At 36.2% G+C, this 23604-nt stretch overlaps 3 protein-coding genes across 7 annotated transcripts; 1 reads left to right on the top strand and 2 right to left on the bottom strand.

Annotated features, from left to right (window-relative positions):
* Positions 1–1443: 1443 nt before the first annotated feature.
* On the top strand, positions 1444–6516 carry LOC124408673 (D-3-phosphoglycerate dehydrogenase). Its single transcript, XM_046885794.1, has 6 exons — positions 1444–1592; positions 3525–3676; positions 4170–4522; positions 4604–4822; positions 5203–5634; positions 5749–6516. Exons 1-6 carry the CDS (start codon positions 1458–1460, stop codon positions 5994–5996), a joined length of 1539 nt encoding a protein of 512 aa, XP_046741750.1. The 5' UTR covers positions 1444–1457; the 3' UTR covers positions 5997–6516.
* Positions 6517–6627: 111 nt separating this feature from the next.
* LOC124408691 lies at positions 6628–9237 on the bottom strand. The gene is made up of 5 exons (XM_046885819.1): positions 8943–9237; positions 8454–8571; positions 8078–8299; positions 7695–7904; positions 6628–7611 (listed from the first exon to the last, which is right to left on the bottom strand). Exons 1-5 carry the CDS (start codon positions 9101–9103, stop codon positions 7555–7557), a joined length of 768 nt encoding a protein of 255 aa, XP_046741775.1. The 5' UTR covers positions 9104–9237; the 3' UTR covers positions 6628–7554.
* A 2435-nt stretch (positions 9238–11672) lies between these two features.
* On the bottom strand, positions 11673–23573 carry LOC124408658. Of its 5 annotated transcripts, none has more exons than XM_046885763.1 (12): positions 23312–23573; positions 22721–22820; positions 18888–19423; positions 17822–18714; positions 17524–17735; positions 17266–17442; positions 17101–17145; positions 16600–16935; positions 16354–16516; positions 16115–16233; positions 14407–14973; positions 11673–12011 (listed from the first exon to the last, which is right to left on the bottom strand). In XM_046885763.1, the coding sequence occupies exons 1-12, from the start codon at positions 23323–23325 to the stop codon at positions 11838–11840; spliced, it is 3336 nt and encodes a 1111-aa protein (XP_046741719.1). In that variant the 5' UTR covers positions 23326–23573; the 3' UTR covers positions 11673–11837. The 5 variants fall into 5 exon arrangements, with proteins under 5 accessions (XP_046741719.1, XP_046741721.1, XP_046741720.1 ...); XM_046885765.1 differs by having other exon boundaries at positions 16600–16929; XM_046885764.1 differs by having other exon boundaries at positions 18888–19420.
* Between the last annotated feature and the right edge of the window lie 31 nt (positions 23574–23604).

Genomic DNA, 23604 nt, shown 5'->3' with positions numbered 1-23604 from the left:
CACTGACAGAGTGACTCGAAGGAATTGGAAGCTCAATAAAAAGCTGATATATAACAGGTGAGATTTTTATACCTACACATAATTTATAAATTACTCTTAAGTCAATGTCACGCTTGCCTAAGAAATTCATGTCAAAATCTTTTGATTGTAAAACATCGTGGTCGATGTCTCTTTCAGTTTTTAAACAAGTGTGTCGTTCAAAGTCTAGTCTTGCATATAACTCGGCGTGACAAACAGTTTTCGTTTAATGTCTCGGCCTATGTCTGACGATGAATAGAGAGTCAGACAGCGTCTGGCTTCATTGAGAGTTTAAAACTATACTCATATGTACAAACCGATAAGAAATCTGACACGGGCTAATTGACATCCAATTTGTGTAACCGCAACTCTGTGGAATTGCGTGCTGTTGGTATGCCGTTGATTTCCATTTTTTTTAACCATCGATTATTGTGGGCCTACATTTTTATTTTCATTCGTTTCAATGAATTTTTTTCTCTACCCTTTAACGGGTAACATTTTTTATTGCATACCCTACATACAACTTCGATCGCACACGCTCAATATAATAACACTTGAGAAAAGTGATTATAGTGAGTCAAAGTATTTTGAATATACTAAGTAAACACAGCTTTAAAGAAAATACATGACGTCATGTTCGCTTGTTTATACTATATTGTTATTGGATCATGCAAAAAACATTCGACTTCACACGTTTCATATGATAGACGAAATTCAGTTAATTCAGTTTATTTTAACTTCTGTGAAAATTTAAATTCAGCCCGTTCGTGTATCGTACGATCGACTCGAAGTGCAGAAATCGTAGTTTTCATTCAATTAATTTCAATACACATTTTACAGTGTATTACACTTTCAGATTCACCAAGTTTTCTGTAATACAAATGCAATAATAATTTCAAAGAAATAAAAAATAAAGCTTCGCACAACCTCGTATAGTAAATCTAGTGCAGTCAAATCGTTTACGTATATAATTTCATGTAATGAACCCGAATAGATTCAGCCTTGCAGTTGCACACTGCTGCTGCGAGAGGCTCCTAGATACACCATGCCCACTCAGGATAATATTATGATTGTTAAACCGTGTTATTGCATGCAAAAGTTTCGCAATCCGTATACCGCAGAGGCGATGCAGTTTATTAACTCGAGACATGTAACTTGCCGTCTGACTGCGTACAACGTAACGAGTTTCAATTCAATTTAATAAAAAATGTCCACACGCCGTGTGCTGCGGAAGGAGCAGAAATTGCCCACAAAATGAAGAGAAGAATATATCAGCTTCGGGTTTTCGGAGCCGGAAATTACTTGTGTAAACTACATTCCGCGTTTTGTTTTTATTACTTTTGTTACCGCCACAGTTTAATTACGTTCAATGTACAGAAACTCAATCTAGAGTTTCGGATTATCTGACTTTTTTTTTTCCTGCAGATATTACTACCAAGATGCCTATAGCATTGAGAAGCGTTTTGATCAGCGACGCCGTCGATGACGCCTGTGTCGCCCTCCTAACGAGCCATGGGGTTCCCGTGACGACAAAGTACAAGATGCCCAAGGAAGAACTTCTCCAAGAGATCAAAGTATGTATACAAACCACAGGTTAAGATCATTTCTCACCGTTGCCGAATTGGGCATGTGTAAACCTCGGTATTGAGAGTGAAAGATACCCTTTCCAAAGAAGAAAAAGATACGGTTCTACCCACTCGGTCGAAAAATTATTACGAGAATTACGTGTATGGATCGAGTAATAAGTCAGACAGTCAACATGGCCGTCGGTTGACTCACTTGCAATTTCATTTCAGCGATACCATCGCATCCAACACTCGCTAATTGTCAGACGATGTTCCAATGCGAAGTAAATAATGGCAAGAACGCCTGTGTTGTGTTGTTATCATAAACTAACGCCTGAGAACAGAGGTACTGGCTGCGTAAAATTCATTTACAGGCAGGTACATGTGTTTGCCTACGTGCAGGCTACATCTTAAGATGCTGGCAATAATACATGAGAAGCAAAATATTCTGGTACAATTTGAACAGAAGACAATTAACAGTCGCGTAATCTGTGGGACGTTAAACCAGAAACGACGAGTAGTATTTGCTCGGTAAACACCTATATAGCCTGCTCCACCAGTTGCATGATGATCCCTCAGATTCGACTGGATTGATACACAGAAATGTTCGTGTATAAAATACATAGTCATAGACCTCGCGCTAATCGTAAGTCTTATTATGTATATACGCCATCGAAACCGCATGATGCATACTCGTGTGTGTATGTGAATCCACCTATTATATAGACTGAATGCCTCGATGCTAGCCGATGCAACGTATGCATTCTGGTTATAACCAGTTGTCTGGCTTCGAGAACCAGTTAATAATGAGGGTCAATGCACTATTTTTCTTATTTTACAGCGAGCCGTTCTTCTTGTCTGCCTCTCTCTTCCGTAAATATATATGTTTGGTAGGTTCTTGTACACGCATCCAAGCTGATTCCGTTCGCATAAACCACTTAGCCAGAGTGACTGTCAGTGCTAGAATGATCAAATTACGTGCATTGCATGGTTTATGTATATTCCACATGTCTACTGCTCATTAATTAGATAAGCTCCCTGACTACTTGTTACTCATTTGCGGTCTCAATTAGATCACAGCTGTTTGATTTGCGTATTGGAATAATGTACTCTCGATAATTGAAAAACAAGTGAAATTTGAGCGGTTCAACATTTTTTGATTATTAAATTTCTTTTTACGTTAGTTTTTATTTCTTCCACGTCCTCGTATGAAAAAAAACTCAAACATCGGCTTCTTCTGCATAACTTGAACAAATGTTATAGCTTCTGTTATCGTGCAAATTCCTCCTTTATTTCGTCTCATACGTATGAAAGGTATATAAATAGAACCGTCTGCGCAGGAAGCATATGTACTTTTGTATGCAATGTATGATGTGTGTATGCACCACACCAGGGCCGTTGTACGGGTTTCAGATGCCCGGGTCTAGAGTCGATTTAACCTGTCATGATCGTAAACGAGGGTTTTCAGATATCGTATATCTATTTCATTACCATTTTAATCCGTTGTGGCATATCTTAATAGCTTTTTGAAAATTCCCTGCAAAACTGCGGGTAAATCCATGGTGCCCTGAAGACCATTTTAGCTACATAAAGTGCACAAAGCTTTGCATCGAAATTCTTCGTGTGCCACTGTGGCAGCTTCTGCAGATACTGATAACATTCAATACAACTGACAAGCAAAACACAGAGTCGAATTTCAAGCATAATAAACGAGATGAAAAACAAGCCGCAACCACACGGCGTTGCGTCCACACATGTGTAAAGTGATGATGCAGGTTTTCATATATAACATGCAACACGTAATTAAAAAAAAAGTTAGAGTGTGATGGAAACGGTAGCTTAAAAATCAACCGAAGATTGACCTTGAATCGTCACTGATATGCCGGACTATTACTATGCTGAGCCAACCAATTTATATAAAATTTATCTGTTTTCATGTAGCATCATGATGGTCTGATTGTTCGATCTGATACAAAAGTTACTGCTGAAGTATTAGCAGCAGCCTCAAGTCTTCGAGTCGTCGGTCGTGCTGGAACCGGCGTTGATAACATTGACCTCCAGGCTGCAACTCGTAAAGGAATCATTGTGCTCAAGTGAGTAATATTGAGCCTTATGACATAAGTTTATCGCAATCATTTGGATTTTTATGGCCTATAATTTTATCGGTATCCCAAAACAAATACAATCTTTGACCATATTGACTCCGCACGTTAGTGAAAAAGATTTCTTTAAATCTATAGTGCTATAGAAATATTTATTCAGATTCAATAGTTCGCCACAAAACATCATAGATCTAGGATACGGAAAGTATAAATTGAAATGCTGGCATAAAATCAACATGGCCGCTGTCGGCTAATTCACTTGCGTTTTTGTTTTGGGCATACGATCATTTTCAAAACTAGCCAATTGTAGAGCGATATTTGACGCCAAAGAAAATAATGGCAAGAATGGTTAGTGGTACGATTTACCTTCCAGGAATTTCTAGATGCGGAGAATCCAGCTTGACGAGTATACATTTGTATTACGAATCAACGCACGTTGCTAACAATTCGGTGTTAATTCGGTTCGTCTTTTGTATTCCCACAGCACTCCAGGTGGAAACAGTATTAGTGCTTGCGAAATGACCTGTGCTTTGATCACATCGTTGGCACGAAACGTCGCACAAGCGGCTCAGTCGCTGAGGGAAGGTCGATGGGACCGCAAATTATATTCGGGACACGAACTGGCGGGAAAGACTCTCGCGGTTCTGGGACTAGGACGTATCGGTCGGGAAGTTGCGATAAGGATGCAGTCCTACGGGATGAGGGTGATCGGATTTGACCCGATGACGTCTACGGAGGCTGCGAAGGAATTTGGCGTAGAAAAAATGGAGTTGGAACAAATTTGGCCCCTTGCTGATTACATCACGGTCCACACACCCCTCATACCACAGACTAGAAGTAAGTATAAGGCTTTTTCGGGGGAAAGGAATAGGAGAGTGAAGGGGAATACAATTATCATGGTATTTTCTCAATATGCAGATTTGATCAACGCCACAACTTTGGCGAAAAGCAAAAAGGGAGTGCGAGTGATAAACGTAGCTCGTGGTGGGATCGTCGACGAGGAAGCTCTTCTCGAATCGCTGAAAGCCGGACATTGCGGGGGAGCCGCACTTGACGTATTCGTCGAGGAACCACCGAAGAATCCTGCCACCTTGGAACTGATTCAGCATCCAAATGTTATCGCGACTCCTCACTTAGGTAAGCGATTGAAGCATATTCTAATTAAATCTTAAACATCAATGTTCTTAACTGCTTAACGGCTGTTTCAATTCCCTCGCGCTTAATCATTGAATATAAAATCTAAGCCAATATACCTACACACAAATGAACTGCTTAAACGGAACCTGTGAAGTCAATCAAAGAGAATCTTACTTCGAAGTGGAATTAATTCTTTCCGATAAAATTCAATCTGAAACCTTTGAAAATGAGTGAATAATAATTGGGCAATATATAACTTCTTTTATCGAAAAGACCTACAAAGTCGCGGGAAATCGTTTCAAGTGACTCCTGATCTTTTCGAAGAAGTCTTTGTGTCCCTTTCAAGTAATACCAATATAATTGCTCGATTCGATCAACAGGTGCCAGCACAACGGAGGCTCAGCAACGAGTCGCGGTTGAAATTGCAGAGCAATTCTTAGCAATATCTGGTAAGTCGACAGAGTACTCGGTGACTGGAATAGTAAACGCGCCAATTCTGGCGGCGGCATTATCGGACGTGAATGCGGCGTGGATAAATTTATCGAAGAAGCTTGGACAACTGGGTGGAAAGTTCCTGAAAAAGGGGTCCGAAGGTATCAACATCGAAAGCCAAACAGTCGGTTCCGACATGGAGAAGAAAAAGTTCGTTCACACAGCCGTTTTGGTCGGCATACTTGCCGGGCAGACGAAGAATGGACTAAATCTTGTCAACGCGCCAATTCTTGCCAAAGACATCGGCGTCAGTATTAAAGAAAGTCACGCTGATGGCGAAAACGCGGTTGTCGTCAAAGTTGGCCAACACCAAGTCAAAGGTATTAAATCAACACTTTGGTACATGACTTGTTTGTGCAAGCTTAAAACCAAATTACAATAAATTTTCGAGAACAAGTTTGAGTCTTGACATCGTTGTTATTTTATTCTTTCAGGAACCGTTCGTGGAGCGAATGAGCCGCTCCTCCTTTCCATCGACGACGCGATCTTCCCGAATGGCGTTCTTCTCGACGAAAATCTCTCTCTGTACCGAGGAAGCGGACCTGGTGATCTGGCGAGTATCGTGACAGCCTTATCGGCAAAGGGAGTTCAGATCCAAAGCTTGAACTCAACCGGAAAATGGGTTGCGGTTCAAACGAATCAAGAAATCACTGTGAATGTTGATGGCGTCGAGAGCTTTTGAGCTGATTCGAACTCTCGCTACAGAATAAGTTGTACCTTGAAGAATTTTTTGTGATTCAGTATTGTCAGATCGTAATGTGATAGATCGTATTTTTCTGTACGTAATAATCGTTAATATGCACGTGAGTTACGGGAAGCAGCAAGGATCAGATGCTTTCTTCTTTTATCGATTCATCGCGAACCGATATTCCTTGTGTGTACTTTCAGAATGTATCTGAATGTCGTACAATTTATTTTTGGCAGTGCCAAAATAATATCACGTAATCAAGACTATCACATTTTGTTACGGTTTTATAACAGACGAGCATTAATCAGCGTATATTAACCTCGTCTCCGTAATATTTTTTCTTTTTATTAACTAATTGTTAAGTATAAATGGTGTACACTTGAAGCGAGACTTTGTAATTCTTTTAAAAATCAAGTGTCCAATATTGTTGAATAAGTTTGTTGAAATTGAATTTTTCATACTGTTTTTATCGGGAGAAATTTTTAACGAATAAATGCACAAGTTCAAAACCTTGTCTTCCCTTTTTTATTGACCATATCCAATTGCACAATGCTCAAATCGCATGATAACTGTAAGGATGAATAGAATGTGAATGAGGGAAAAAGAATTTACAGGCCTCTCGTACTGGTAATATAGAATATTAAATTTATTGCAATATACAAATATGTCTCGGTTGTACGAAGTTCCTTAAAACTAAGGTGTCTAGATGGTTTGTAAAAAAATAGAAAGACCTGCAAAACTTTAGAAGAAGGCCTTGGTACGTTTCTGATACCTTGAAATTCACAATTTCTTCGACTGATTTGTTTGTGTTTATCCGTAATTATAAAGTATGCTTAAAGATTCATATTATACGTAAAACAATGCGTGTGAAAACATCGAGTGTGCCATTATGCTTAGAGTACGAACAGAGAGAAGGCCTCATTCAAGATTCAAATCTAGACACCAAGAAATTTGGCAACAGCTCTGTATTAGCTATAACATTCTGATATGAAGTAAAACAGTATAACGGAGGAAGGATGAAACTATCTCTTCGAACTTATCTAATACTGTTATAAAACCCCTTGGTGTTTCTTTATAACAGATATTTCAATATTGCGTTCGCGATATCAGTTGCTGAGAAATACATTTATAATATCCATATACATATATCAACTGTTTTTATAATTTATCGTAGAGAAAAGTATAAACTAAGGAAAAAAAGAAAAACAAATTAAAGAAAAAAAATAAATACATATTACAAACATACGTAAACGTAACATAAGCGTGTTTAGTTTAGTCATGTTTTTTTTTTTTTATTCCTCCACGAATCTTAGATAAGAACGGCCTCAAAACTCCGCTCTGCTTTAATAGTGCTGCCTTAACTTTCCAGCAACAAAGTTGTATGCTAGATAAATAAACTTCGTAGATATTTAAAATATAATTTGATCAACCGCAATGAAAGGAAAAAATGTAAACTACTCGGCACAAACCGTTATCTGAAATTGATTATAAGCGTTATAACACAGGAAAATCTGCGTTTCTTATTTCCTTAAAGTGAAAGAGAAGATGATCCTCATATTTCATTATAGCTAACGACTCTGCAGCAATTGAATGTGAATGCAATACCATCCTGAAATTGAAGAAATTCAGAATCATCAGCATATGTATGTCTAAAATCAAAACATGTATTGTGCAAAATTTATTTCGACTTACTCTGACTAGCGCGGGTAAATCGAACCAGAACTTTTGATTCGGTAACATTTCCCAACCTGTTGCTCCCCTCAATAGTTTCAAAGCTAATGCTCCACCCAAGAAATATATTCCACTGAATATAAATAGTATGATGACCAGTACTGAACCTGTCGAAAGGCCTGCCACATGCATTGCCATTTTGCAAGCATTGGGTGAAAGAAGATATAGTTTCTGGAAAAAAAAAAAAAAAATTTGACTATGAATAAAAATGACGGCAGAGTTTTTGAAGATTAAAATGAATATTTGATCGAACTTCTTCACTCTTGGAGATGCCTTATAAATGATGAAATGAAAATCAGTTTTTAAAAGTCTTGTGCGATCACGTTTGTGGCTGATATACTTACAAAATTTGATTCCTCGCTCCTATTGAATACTACCAGTTGCGTTGGAATATCGATGACATGATGACAAAGGAAATAGATGGAAACTGTCCTTTGACTTCCATCAGATGAATTGAAGGGAAAAATTATCTGCGGGTCGCTATTCAACCTCAACGTTACTGGGCTACTTTTATCAGCAGTAGCCAAGCTTTTGGATGAATTGTTGGTTGCATTATACATGCATAGCTGAAATTTAGTATAAATTATTACGCAACCCCAAATGAATCTCATTTATTAACAATCTGTAAATATATTTAATTGTAGCTAAATCGAAAGTTCAGATAGATATTCAAACTTTGCGATTAACGTAGAAGGAACGCAGATTGAAGAAAGTTCTTACGGAAATGCCCTTGGGACTATTGCAGCCGTTTGTATTCTTTCCGGGAACAGTAAGCGAAGCGTCACTGCATGGATGAAAATAGAAAATCACATTCTCTATTGTCGTTGAACTGATGAAACTGTAACAAAAAATTAAGGATTGCAAAAACGGGACGGCATAGTTCAAACATAAATACTTGAGCTCAGATATTGGCCAGTTAGTGATGCACAATTAATGGTACATCAAGCGAATTCCAAATTGTTGATCAAGTTGCACTTTTAGATACAGCGTCAACGGCTGTGTACGAGAAACTGAAAGTCACCTATTTTGGAGCAGATTTCCTGTTGCTTGGAATAAATTCGTGTGAAAAACTAGAGTGGTGTGAAGTATACTTACATTAGTGTATACGGCAAAACAAAATTTGATGTATAAATGTATGTATGTACGTATATTACGTGCTTATGATTGCGCATGATTTGAAAACAAAAAGGTTATAATTTCGTTACTCACCCGTTGAATGGACCAGGAGGAATTGTTGAAAAGTCGTAACCTTCACCGTTTGACATCACGCATTTGCAATTCGTTGACGCAACGCATTCTCCAGATGCATTATTTATGCTTAACGATAATAACGTTACGAGTGTGAATAGTATTGCATTGTTGACAGACATCTTTTCATCTGATATATAATTTGTTTGACAGCCGACTTGCGTCCCGTGTTTTTCGACAATAGCGCCCAATCTGCCGGGGCGTTATGAATAATCACTGTATAATGGTATAATACAATCTTATAGCATATAACATCCAACATGGATACATGCTTCCCGTATTCTACGCTAGGTTCGTGTTTCATATAAACGGGTGTTGCCTACAGTAAGGCGCAACAGGTCTACCACTAGCTTTGTCAGATTTATTCCGCCTTGTTATAGGCAACGAAAGTGCTCGATAATTTTTTTATCAATTATTATAATATGATAGATTAATTAGGGATCGAGTTTTTCGATACTGAAAAATTATAGTATTTCTTTTTCGGACTTCTTCAATGACATTCTGTTATAATAATTGAGAAATTATTGCAAAGATTTGAAGCGATTTTATAATTGTGTTACATTAACTCAATAATAGGGATGGTGTGAGTGGGAGTCAAAACTTTGAAGGGTCCATATTGCGAATGGCCGATATATCGAAATTTCAAACGTGTGAAAATAAAATAACGAAAGATGAATTGTTCGACGTCTTGAGTCACTGGTTAGTAGTCATTCTAATCAGCGACACATTCAAAAATCAAGATTTCGAAGAATTCATCTTTCGTTATTTTATTTTCACATGTTTGAAATTTCGATATAACGGCCATTCGCAATATTGACCCTTCCAAGTTTTGACCTCAACTCGATGGTGTTACCAGGTGACATTTTTTCTAATCAGGATATCCTCACCTGTGAAGAATTCACACGTATAAGCCCGACAAACTTTTACTATGTTTCTTATTCCAATGTGGCGAGAATCAGAGACTGCATGCTTGAGTTAAAGTAAACAAGTTAGATTCACATTTTCTCGTAAACTTTCGGTAAGAAACGGTTGCAACAATTCGTACAGACAGGTTCCCATGTCACTCAGACTGTACAGGATGTGACACTTGGAGCAGATAAAATAAAAGAATTGTATTCCATCAGTTTTCAGTGATATCCAAAATTAGTAGGTGAACATGAACATTTTCTAAGGCGCAAATATTGCGTATAGTTTGGAGTTGCTGCAAATACTAAATATCAAAGATGCAGCTATAAAAAATGTCCAAGAGTTTTCGTAACTATGATCGGTTCGATGATGCGCTAGATGTCTTTTTGCATGCTTGAAGATATTGTTAATGCCCTTCAATAAAACTTCACCAACGTTGTATGTATAGGGCTTTTCAATAATATGTTTGGGAGATACCATAGAATTTCCTTTTTTCTCTATCATGAATAAGGGTTTTTTCTTATTATCTTTTTATTTATAATTTGTTTCTCATCTACATAGGAATAAATCAATCCCAATTGGTAACAACAAAAGATGTAATAATACTCCCTACTGCCATGTGCAATAACTCGTAATTCAGATTATTCTCATTTATTACAATAAATTCTTGGTTTGTTTCTTCGTATCGACAAATTCTTAAATTGATGTAATAATTTATTATAGAACGTATACTTATCCAACTTATTACTTAGCTTACTATTATAACTGTATTACAGCGTTAAAATATATATAGCTCAACACTACCTGCGGCATAATCGCTGATATTAATGAGCAATCAGACACGTATCTACATCGTATAGTACATTATACTTGATTCCGTCAAGAGCATGTTTAATGTTTTGCCCTACACTCGCTATCTTATCAACTACTGATTTACTGTATTCACTTTTTTTCTGTTCTTTTGTTTTTCCGATGAATTAATAATGCTCCGATTTACTCAGATTCTGAAATTTCATCATCATTTACAAAAGCATAATTGTAAACTCACTTGTACATACATTACTCAGGTGAAAATAGTCCATGCTAAGATAATCCATTTCTAATCTTGTAAGTGATTATTGTAACACTGTGTTGTCGTATATTTATTGTTACATATATACATGTGTACAAATGGACACGATGTAGATGGAAAATATGAAAACACATATTCGAATTTACATATTATTATATACTATGTAAACAATAAAAAATAAATTGGACAATATAAAAATAATAACAGGTAAAAGTAGGCATGTAAAAATTTACCTATACTCAACATAAAATAATATGTTTCAATATTATTCAATATATAGGACTTGTAACAAACAAATGGATGATACATACTTTTTATCGGGTACACGGTTTTCTTATCTTATTAAATTGTTCACAGTTGTTGATTTTCATTTCATTATATTTTTTCTCTGTACCAATACGTATATTCTTTCTACAGAATCATCTTTGTGTCAGTAATATTCGTGTAGAATACATATGTCTTAATTATAACTACCCATAACTCACTGCGGTTCATATCGACAAAATCAATTCATAATTGCCACAAAACCGCTTTCCGCAATTTCAAAATCCTCACTTCGTAATAAGTAACCAATCAGCGAAATACTCATAAGCTTTATGTTACTCGTAATTTTTTCCCAGCATACATAAGATTCTGGATCCTTCGACCAATTGATCATATTGTATCGCGCGGTGTGAATCAATTTCGAATTGTAGCTCGACAACACAGAACTTAATCTATTTTTCTTGTACGTTGTCGAAAATTATACTAATATTTTGTTCTCTAGTCGAACGGATTAAACAGTTACATGAGCTGACACATGTAGACATACTTATTACTTTGCATTGTTACATAAAAATGCATAGAATGTGATTTTCTCAATTTACATAATTCGATGTTCAAGATTTTTTTACAACGGTAGGAATCGGCCGGTTTCCGGTAGCCTGCGGGACAAGATGGACCGTTATCAATGAAAGGTCGAGCATTTTACGTTGGTATTTCTTGTGAAAGACAAGAGCAGCAGACTGCGTCTTAAACACGATTGTAGCACTGCCCTCGGTCATGCGTATGCTCTACAACACGAATGTATAAAAAAAATAATTCACAAATTAATAATCTGTTAGTATCTGTATTTATTCAGCAATGGAGGTAATTTAGTATCTAAAAAAATAAACATAACGGTACTTAAAAATAGATGTGAAATATAAAAGAATCGTTTCAAGTACTTGTGTTACAAGAGGCCTGAATTGAGTATGAAATATTTTTCAATCTGTAATTTATTGCAATGCGATGAGTCCGAGGAAAAAAATTGAAAATAAAATATTCATTTTGAAAAATTCGTAAAGAATAAATAAAAATAAAAATACTTATATAAGAATTGAACGCTTTGTGAAATTTAAAACAAGAGAAAAAACAAACTTTCTGTCACTATACTTCACTGTATCAAGTATCTGTATTGAAAGTAACGTTTTGATTGACTTTGTCAAATTTGCTAACTATTCTCGGACTTTTTTTATAAGTCTATTCAGTTTTTCACAAAATCCATTTTAATTTATGCTTAGCGTGTTTCAAAGGTAGAAAACCAGACCAAGCATGAACATCTCATGCTGTACGATAATACACAGAATGCTTTAATTAAAATGATTAAAGGAATGAAAACTGTTACCATGCACAATCATGCAGATGTGATGTAGAAACAATATGAATAACGTCGAGATTTTATTACTTTGTTAAAAACATTATTACGTATTCATAATGAATAATGAGAGTCAAAATTGAGTGTCAAGTATTATATTATAAGTCTTTTTATCTGAATACAAAATCGCATGTGTCCGGAAATCCAATTGATCTTTGAACATCAGACTTATATACACTGCGTTACTTCGAGATCACATTTGAACGATACCCGCGCATAAATTTCGAGATGAACAAACAGCGTAGACATTTTGTTGGCGTTTTACATAGTAATAGTATTTCACAATAATCATTACGTTACGTTGTACATCGTAAGTTAATATCTCACTACTCAATAGCGTTAGAAAAATTAGATACGATGTGCAATAAGTGAAGAAAGAAAAATAAAACAATAAAATCTTTTGTAAAAATGATAACAAAAAATATTTCAGAAGACTATAAAATATGTATCATGTATTTCTTAAAACTACTGACTCAAAAATATATTGTATTAGGTACTTTCAACCGAAACTGTTGAATAACGAAATATAATTAGTATGTCTTAATTCTACGATATGAAACTAGAGTTGGAGCAAAATGCGAAAAATCCTGGGATTTCGATTAAAAAGAAAATGATGATGAGTTTTGAAACAATATTTTAAAGTGGATACTGAATGCACATATACTGCGAATATGTAATAACTTAAATTTAATAACGGTCAATGATTCAAAATTGTATGAGTTTTGTCAACTAAGTACGTTCGGTCATAATGAGGCAAATTGAATGTGCTCGACTGAATTAAACCTTTTTTCATAATTATATCATAACAAATATAGGAACGCTATATGATTGACCTCAAAGCAATCGAAGCGAATGCAAAACAATTGAGGACTCATCATATCCATTAATGCCACGTTATACTCTTATGGATCTTTGACCGCAGTATCCATTGATAACTTGAACGAAAAACTGAAATCTAAATTGTTGTGATCCAGGAGAAAATAACATAAATGAAATAATGAGACACACGCGTGGATTCGCAAATTATTACATTAACAAAAGGAACCGAAGCATGTGAAAGCTGTCCAGGACTAGATTCGTACGAGTCAATAGTTTGATTTTTCATTTCGCTTACTACCCCTAAGTATTTCCAATTGGCTAACGCAACACATGGTTTAATGTTTTTATTTAAACACTAGAGAAACGAGTTGAGGATGAAAATATGGTATAGATTAGTATTCGATCACTCTCTACAAAATAGAAATAAGTACAGAGTTTGGTATTGCCAAGATCAATTGCACTCTAGTTACTCTGATACTATTTTATATTATCTATTATATATTATCAGGTTATATTTTATCACAAGTGGAATTTTGCTTCGATAAAATTATAAAAGACTTTGGCTTTGTCTTATTAAATAATAATAGATGCACTGTGAAAGATATTTTCGTAACTACCAAAAAGCTACTTAGGTAGCATCTACATCAACTGTTTACGAGTACTCATTCAATAACATTGTTGATTTTGAACACAGATCAATGAAAATTACACTACAAAGCAGAGTTAATACGATTATCACAAACAACATAAGAAACCAAATTTGGTACATTATAAAAAAATGATATAAATTTCAGCATAAGACAAGCGAACAAAAGTAAAGATCCAAGTAATTAGTTTCGAGTTACATTTGCAAAATCATTTGACTCTGTTTGAAATGTTCCTTGTTTTTGACACGTAAATGAAATGGCAAAGGTAACTCTCACCGTTTGGCATTCTCAGGTAAATATAGTCACCTCAAGCGTGCCAATTCCTTGACACATCCGTCGAATTTGATTTTCTGTTGTGCTAGCAGCCAAGTTTTCAATTCTCACCACGTTGCTCTTGATCTCCGGTAACTTCCTCGTTTGCTGCGGAGATTTCTGAAGAACGACCCTCTGGTTACTCTGGGTATTAACAACAACCTTCTGGTTGTTCATGTTTAAATTCTTGGGCGCATTTGTCACAGACACTTGCGCATTTCCTCCAAGATTTTTCTTCACAATGGTTTTTTGAACTCCACTCGTTGCGTTACCGCCACCACCAATCTTTTGCACAGTTTTTTGCAGATTGGACACAGTCTTCTGTATTGTAGTGGCAACCTTTTGTGTGTTCGGCAGTGTCTTGTGGATTACTACCCTTCGAATTCCATGTTGCTGAGATGTTTGTCTCTTGATAATTCCATCGTTCGCTTTAATTGTAGGTACAGCAGATGTAGCCACCGTATTCTTTTCACCATCCTTACTCGAGGCGTTTGGTTGCAAAGTTGGTTGTAAGGTCTGAATTGTACGCACAATTCGCATACCGGATGATCTCTCCAGTCCCTACAATACATTTGAATTATTACATGAATATGGTAACAAGGAATTCTCTAAATTACATCTGTTCAATCATATATTCATGCTAATTATAGAACCAACAATTAGTCCTCCAACGAAATTTGTTTTCAACAATTAATCGAATCGTTAACAATGGATTGAAAAAGAAGAGAAAAAAAAATTAAGGAGTTGGCGTTACATACGAAATACATAGGTATATGTATATATTTAATTCTAATATACATACATATACAAATGTATATGAAAATAGAGGTAATAAACGAAACAACGTATACTTATAAATATATTTTATTTAAACATATATAAATATTAAAGAATACATAAAAAGTTGTAAAAAAAAAAAAAAAAAAAAAAAAAACGTACGACAAATATTGCCGTGCAATAAATTTGTATGGTGAGGAAAATTTTAAAGAGTATAAAAAATAGAAAGAAAAAAAAACAATAAAAAAAAACAATTCATGGACTGACAAGTGTGTCTGTGCATATGCTCGTAGGCTCCATACAACACTAAAAGAATAAGATATCTAATATGTATGAAGCACGGTAGATCACAGTGTATTGCAAATACTTTATTTGAAATTTTTTTTTCTGTGTATACGATATTATAAATTAACATGTACAAAGTATGATCTGGCATTAAAACAGGATAAAACAATAGAGTAACATAGTAGTTAATACATATTATATGTATATGTGTATGTATATATATATACATATATATATATATATATATGTCCGTATATATACATATACGAATAAAATCACAATCTTTGATTTAAAGATTTCATTTCTTTCTTTCTTTCTCAACATTGTATTGCTTCTAATGATACACGTATGAAGTGTATCACAGCGGCTGAATTTAGCCACATAAGGGTTGATTGATTTTTTTTTTTTTTTAATTTTTTTTTTTTTACAGAAATTCGATTAATTTGAGAAAATTTTATATTACAAGTATTTTTTGATTTCAGTCAGTTAAATGTGAATGTCTTTACTCAGTTCTATTGACGCTGTTATGCGATTTGACAGGTTCTAGATCACTGGCTAGTACTCAATAAGTCACTCCAAGTTAAACAACTGGTCTAGACTTTAATAACTATGAAGATTTTACATGCGGAGTGAGCTATACCTCTGTGGTTTGTCCACCGACAGGGCGACTTCGGCCTCTGCTGACGGCTGGACGAACTTTAAGATCCTTGGTGACGCCTGTTATAACCGACACCGGTTTTGTTTCTTGGTTCGATTCTTCTGTAAGAGAAAAATGTCGTACTTTGCGTGAATATAGACGAACTGGATTTTGCGAATTATTTGAATTTGTAATTTGCTTTGTATAGATTTTTTAATTCTGCAAGAGTAACGAGTACCAACCAGCGCCAGCGGCAATCTCGGCCTTTTCTTTGTCGTACTGTTTCTCCATAGCTGCGATTTTTCGCCTGTTCTCCTTTTCCCGTAGAAATTTTTCCCGCATACGTTTCTGTTCCTCAAGCTTCTTGCGATACTCTCTCATTTCTGGGCCCTCGGTCTCATACGTCTAAAAACCGAAATAGTTACGTAGTATTAAAAAATTTGCAGTATTATCGAAGCAAACATAGCAAATATCATAGGTGTCTATACCTTTTTATCACCAGTTGCGTCTGGCAGAGTATCGACAGTTTTCACTTCGTGCAAATTTCTGTTGCTTAACTTTGGTCTTTTTGGACTTGATTCCCTCGGTCCTCTGTCCGAATATCCTTCGGGACTTCTTTTTTGCTGTGACCTTACGATTCCTCTCTGTGTACTGCTGGGTGCAGTTCTGCTACCAATTGACGTTCTTTGCTGACGATTAAGGTCATAATTTTCGTTACGATAACTCAAATTTGTTGAAGGAATTCGACTTTCGCGGGGTCGTTCTGAGTTTGAACGGGAATGAAGGTCCCTTTCCCGATAGCTTGGTTGGTGCTCTCTCTGTTCCTAGGAATAAATGAGTTTTCGTTACTTCAACAGATGAGATATTTCAATTTAATGTTTTTCGTCAGATGCTATAAGTAGCTTCAGTTGAACGTTAACACAGCGCATCGGATCATCGTGGAAATGAGTAATTCGTGAAAACTAGCGGTCTACATCTACTCTACTTACATTCGAATAGTCCATAACATTGTGAGTACTTAGCGAACAGCATGTCTTGACATAATTCAAAAAAATTTTGATTACTAAAAGATCCAGACGTTTTTTTTTTTACAGAAATTGTACGACCAAAAGCGCGAATATAACGCCAAACTAGCAAACCGAAGAGGCAATTACCTGATAACTGTCTCTCGAGTCCCACTGGTTCTGTGACTTGTAGTTATTATCAAAATTGTTGTAGTAACTGTCCTTATTGTAACTAGTTTCATTCTGAAATGAAGTACTAGAATTGACGGATGGCGGCTTTTGCGGTTTGTTTTCCTGCCAGACGTCAGAAAAGTACGCATAAGGATCCTAAAAACGTAAATCAAATTATAAAATACTCCATTCGATTTTCAAATTGGGAAGGTTGACAGAACCAGGAATTATACTGACGTCGCTTTTATTTTGTTGAACATTTTGCTGACTGTAATCCCGTTGTGGCTGAGCTGGTGCGGACGGCTGGTTGTAGGGTCGTTGATCTTGAAACTGCGTGGATTGTGGGTGGATGAACGGTTCGTTGATGTTCTGCGAAGATGGCGGTGGTGGTTGCTGTTGCTGTTGTGGTGGTTGCTGCTGTTGAGTAGCTGAATCCCATGGTAATCGTGCTGCGTCATAACATGTCGGAGTATTATTAATTTTTTTATTACAACTGGATGCAAAACTGTAACTAAAGTAAAGGAATGACGATTACCATCTTGAGTCGGTTGAACAGCGCCTCGAAAATGTGGGTTTATCAATATTTTGTGACCAGGCGGAAGTGGGTTGGGTACATTTCCAGGTGTCCGCTGCGCAGGTGGTGCAGGAGGTCCGTTATTATACTGATTTGGCGGAGGTTGATCGTTGTAAACTGGTCTCGAATCGTAAACAGGTCTACCCTCCTGACAGAAATGCGGATCTTGATAAGGTGGTACATTTTCAAACGTGACTGGATTGGGTAAATTCGGGGTATTAGGATGGCTCTGCATAACTGGAATTTGGTTGTGAATCGGCGGACGCAAATGTCCGGGCATCAACGCTCCGGGATTTCTGAGAAGAGGAACGCCCTGATGGGGTTGCATCATGGGACGCTGGTTCCCCTGCATTGGAGGGCCCTGATTAACTGGTAGGACAGGCACTTGGTTTCCTTGCATAGGCATGGGTCCTGGATTTCCCTGAATCGGTTGTCCTTGATTTTGAAAATGCTGCGGTTGATTGTGTATAATAAACTGAGGAGGCGGCTGCTGATTGGGCGGATAGTTTTGCTGGGGTGCAGGACCGAGCAGCGGACCGCGAGGGTCGAACTCTGGTCTCGGTCCCATTAATCTTGGACCCGGTGGTCCGATCATCCCTTGAAACTGATTAGGATTGAACGGCGGTCTATTCTCTACAAATTGCGGCCTTGGGTGTTGCTGAGGTCCGTTCAATGAAAATTGCCCATACGGTGGAACCATTTGTGCATTATTTTGCGGAAAGGGCGTTATTGGCTGATTTGGTATATTCATTCGCGGTACGGGAGGCGCATACTGTGGTCTGTTCTCAAGTAACGGCGCTCGATACTGTGGTCGTTGGTTTTCGAATTGCATTGGGACTCGCGGGCCATTGAATCTGAAATAAGAAAAAGAATAATTTTGTATTGTCTTTATCGCGACCGTCTTTTAATCTTCCTCCTCCTTCTTAAAAGTGTCTCTCTTTCAAGGATTACCCAAAATTCAATATGGAATCAATGAAAAATAGAAGGTATAAGAAAGTAAGATTTGAATATAAATACCGATGCTTACCTTGGATTGAAAGTTTGAATATTCTGCACAATGAACCTGCCGCCCCTGCTCCCTCTGATTCCCCTGCCCCTGCCTCTGCCCCTGAACGATGGGCGTGACTGTTCTGACGTTACGACATTTTCCAAGGAATCTGGAATCTCGTTGTTCATCTTTGGAGAAATGATGGTCCTTTCGTTTTGAAATCTATTCCGCCGTTCTTTGGCCTCTTCGCAGTCGTCGTCCTCCATTCCCTGGCCGTTACCGACGTAGAAATCTTTTTGTGCACTCTTTTGTAATTTTTCTCTAAGATCTGGCTTGCTGGAAACACTTCCCATATTTTCACCCTCACCGCCGACATTCTCTTCGTAATCGTGCTGTCCGTAATGATAAATGACTGCGTTCTCGTGTTGCTCTTCATAATAGTTGTTATGGTTACGGTTATCGGTAACACCGCTATAATTTACATTTTCTTCTTCCCCCTCTAAGTCGTCGAGAGCATCGGTAACGCCTAAATCCAACACGTCATCTGTTTCCTCTTCTCCCTTATAGCTACTCTGCTGCTCGGGGAATTAAATAGCCAAATATTTGTAATGAAATTACATTATTCAAATACAATTTTTTTTAGTTACTCTAACAGTAATTAATAATGTAACGTATGTTTTCTTTGTTTGTTTTTGTTTACTTCTCAAATATCTTTAATGAGTCTACAACTGTTTACTCTTCTTTTCTATTCCTTCTTCCTTTTTTTTCCTCGATAATTGTTCATTATCGCGTTAAATTATTGCATGCATTACATATTAAGCGTAACAATTGGTAAAAATTACATTGGTTTCAATATTTTCCAATATTCTCAGCAATGCAATGTAGGATATTTGAGATATCGCATGCCATAATAATGTTAGTATAGAATGAAGTTTTCTTTTTAGTCTAATTAAGAACATCTCTATAACGTGATGGTGACAATAAAGCCTAATCATTGTCCTAATCTGTGTCAAAGTATTTCTTCATCATTCTAAATAATCTCAACTAATGGATAAATCGAATCAACTGAAGATTATCATCTATCAGTGTCTATATTGAAATATAATTTAATATTATCGTAAAACATAATCAATATATACGTATGCTTGGGTTATTAAAAGTACTGAACAAACTTTGGCAAAGTTTACCAACCATTGAAATTAATAACGATTTTTTTAAATAGGTTTAACATAGAGATAAGTCTCTTGAAAACTTATTAGCTTAGTGGTGATGTTTTCTGATAAATTATGAGTGAAAATAAACAATCTGAAAATATATGAAAATTTTTGAAAACTTATACACGTGAATTCATACATCTCTGTCATTATTTACACTTTGTTCTCAAATAATCGGACAGTTCGAACTAATCGTTGTAAACCAATTGTTTTAGGTATTGATAAATGCACTGTTTTTGGACACTACTAAATAATTTATCGAAAAAAGTCACCATTTCAATGTCTAGTCCTACTTATTTCCATGAAGATTGTTACTTCCAGTATTCAATATTATATAGAATCCGCAAATTTTGTTATTATAATAGCAAGGGTATTTAATTTTTTGGGGCCTGACAAGTTCTAGGTATTCATAAATAATTAAATTGTTCAACTATAGCCAAATTAATATCCTTTCATAAATTGGAAATTAACATATTTAAGTCATTTATGATTAAGATAATGTTGCTATCGTTAGACCTCTGAAAGGTTTCCAGTCTTACTAGTAACTCTGCTGTGCCAGGTGTATTTGCGCAAAGCTTTGTGAAATAAAGTTCGACTCCAAATTTAAAAACGTGATTTTTGTATTGTGAATGAGATTGCAATATAGACAGTCGTGGTAAAAGGCAGCAGATTCCTAAAGTGCAAAGTGTTGTCCCATGCATATCGGACTTTGCATCTAATGAAAAGAACTACAGAAATTGATAATCATTATAGCTATATTGTGTGAAACTTGGTAAAGAGTTTGCAAAGTCACAAGAGTCTATCCTCCGATCTCGCTTGATTGAATGGAAATCTTCTTCACCTTTCTTCATTTATGAATTACAAACTAAAATGAATTCAAAGATTTCGTGTCATTCGTGATTTGACACCCTTTATTTAACGATGGAGTAAATTAACGAAAATTATTTTTACCTCCATTATTTAATATACTAAACTTATTTCTTAATCACTAAAAAGTGCAATTTCAACGAGATTAGGATAAGATTGGGTTCATCTGGTTAGGATAAATGACAGAAGTACAACATAATTTTCTAAATGGTCAATCGACAGCAACCTTACCCTAATGTCCGTAATTTCCAATGTGTTTACATTACAAAAACTAGTTGTCAAATATTAGGACGAAATTCAAAGTAACTAATTTCATAATATTGAAAACATTGGCAGAGACAAATATATTCGCATACAGATAAAATGAATGATTATGCTTTGTGAAGTATGTTTAAAGAGATCTATTAAGCTCTTTCGGAATCTGTGACTTTTACAACAAATCAACGAATAGTCATCCATGGCTCACTAGATCCCAAATATATTCTTTTTAAATTAGTGAGAATACTTCCCAGCGATTGCATGAAACATGAAAATCATAGAAGTAAACCGATTGACAGTCGTACGTTCCATGTATCAATGATATTCAGACTTTACTGGATTACGGTGAAAATAAAGTGAGTCGACAGTCAGAATTTCTCTACATCTAATTGATTTTACTGTCATTAGAGACGATTGTTCGACTGCAATTATGTTTACTTCTCTGTACTTCTTCACACTACCAAGAGCACCTTGTTTTCACAGCTGATGATATAAACCAAGCTTCATATGAGTAGTTTTTCAGTTTTAACAGTCATGCCCATAATCAAAGATAATAATATTCAATATTAGCATATACCACGGAATCGTCATTTAAATTATATGGATTCAAAAGCAGAACTATACGTTATCACAATCCAGCATCAATACGAAGCTTAATCGATGAGATTTACATCAATTACAGGGGTTGAATTTACTTGAGTAGAGGGGCGATATGTTCTCGCTATTAAAAGATAATGAAACATTTGGTCAACAAAGCTGAAAAAAACTACGAATACAGTATAGCGAAGATGGTGTACAGCCATACTTAAAATTATATCCCGTCAGATTAACAATAATCAACACAGCATTTGTGCAGCTTAATAATAACGGGTTCTGTGGCTCTTATTGCGCAGCTGATTTCGCTCATATAATACGCTGCAATAAGTTCTTGGCGGCTGTTAAGTTTTGGAATTATTGGTATTGACCAGCATGCCTAAGTGCCTTATAAATACTTTGCTAATGAGAAAAGTGAAAGCATCCGATGCGACAACATCGTCACATTGATTTGTCAAACACTTATTTGTAATCGCAACAATTGATGGCGGTAGAAAACTATCTCCGTGTTCCATGGGTACCAAAATGTGGAAGCCTGTCCTCTCGTCGAATATTTGATTGTCCGTATTTCTATACTTTCGGTAACACAACGTACAACCATTTTTTCTTTACACTTATGAGGTTGAACTAGCAACATGTAATACATACGTAAGACATTTATGCATGATGAAAATTTGTTCAAAGAAAGGATTCTCAGAATCTGTATATATACTTCCGATAAGTCGAGATTAAAGAGATTGTTGTCGTTATGCGACATCAGTATTTTCCTATGACCACCCGTTCGTTCCTTAGTACTTCTGTGTCACAGAATTATTGTGTTTTACCACAATTCATAAGAGAATTCATTGATTTTATGAAAGTATATATATATTCTGTTGCGTTGAACAGTACTCAGTGAATTTATTTTATGACAAAATAGTAGGTCGGCTTTGAGCTCACCGTCTCAAGTTCATAGTCATCCGCTAGCAGCGCTTCCTCTTCGTCATTTCCCAGCTCGTATTCCTCGTCCCCGAAATCCTCATCCAGCAAGTTTTCATCGCTGAAAATAATATCCCCAAAAATTACGGTTGTATTCAGATTCCAAGCGATTTCAACTCAAGCTTGAAATTTCTGAGATACTATTTTCGTCAGAATGACTTATGCATCCCTTAGACTAAAAAACGAAAATGGAGAATTCTTTTGCAAGAACCCGACGCGCATATTCTCATCAAACTTGAGCCAATGAAATTGCAAAAAATGAAATTACAGCAATCAGATCAACAAGATATTATCCATAAATAAATAGCTGTAGCAAAATTAATCCGAATAAGCTATGTGAAGGGTAAAAGATACGTTTAAACTTCGCAAGAAGCGCCGCAGGTTCTAACCTCAATGACCAAGTCGAACCGACGATTGAAAGCCGTCGGAATTTCAAGAAATCAAAGACCAAAATTGGCATAACGAGTGACGCAAACAATGTGAAAAGCCTTGGCGGAACAGGTTCAATGGGAATATTGAGCGACTAGCCAAAAAGTAGGGAATAATACTTACCACTGTTCAGCCATCGTACGTAGCTAGTCCTTGGCTTCTGTTTCTTGCGTTGTTCATAAATCGATTCACGGTTTGGTATCGATAGCTGCAGCAGCTTGCGTCATTGAATGGAAGCGAAACTTACGCCCGTTTAATCCACAATCACTAAACTCGGCAGTCGTATCGCAGCTACTTACCAACTTGTTGAAACTTTAATGGGGAAAATTTTTCAGTAATTACATGCATGATTGATTTATTAACCATACGTTTTGTTCGTGTATAAAAATTCCGAACAAAACGACGACTTGTGTCGC

The sequence above is a fragment of the Diprion similis genome, chromosome 8 (assembly GCF_021155765.1).
Source record: "Diprion similis isolate iyDipSimi1 chromosome 8, iyDipSimi1.1, whole genome shotgun sequence".
NCBI lineage: Eukaryota > Metazoa > Arthropoda > Insecta > Hymenoptera > Diprionidae > Diprion > Diprion similis.
Note: the sequence above shows the minus strand (reverse complement) of the source record. Positions and strands in the feature narration are given on the sequence as shown.

Bases quoted from the DNA above. Each gene is read 5' to 3' on its own strand.
- LOC124408673 (XM_046885794.1), top strand. From the start codon at position 1,458: ATGCCTATAGCATTGAGAAGCGTTTTGATCAGCGACGCCGTCGATGAC. The intron at 3,677-4,169 runs GTGAGTAATATT...GTATTCCCACAG, and splicing joins AAAGGAATCATTGTGCTCAA to CACTCCAGGTGGAAACAGTA. The intron at 4,823-5,202 runs GTAAGCGATTGA...TTCGATCAACAG, and splicing joins TATCGCGACTCCTCACTTAG to GTGCCAGCACAACGGAGGCT.
- LOC124408691 (XM_046885819.1), bottom strand. From the start codon at position 9,103: ATGTCTGTCAACAATGCAATACTATTCACACTCGTAACGTTATTATCG. The intron at 8,572-8,942 runs GTGAGTAACGAA...TTTTTGTTACAG, and splicing joins CCTCCTGGTCCATTCAACGG to TTTCATCAGTTCAACGACAA. The intron at 7,612-7,694 runs GTAAGTCGAAAT...CTTCAATTTCAG, and splicing joins ATTTACCCGCGCTAGTCAGA to GATGGTATTGCATTCACATT.
- LOC124408658 (XM_046885763.1), bottom strand. The intron at 16,517-16,599 runs GTATAGACACCT...TTCGGTTTTTAG, and splicing joins ACGCAACTGGTGATAAAAAG to ACGTATGAGACCGAGGGCCC. The intron at 14,974-16,114 runs GTATAGCTCACT...AATGTATTGTAG, and splicing joins TCGGTGGACAAACCACAGAG to GGACTGGAGAGATCATCCGG.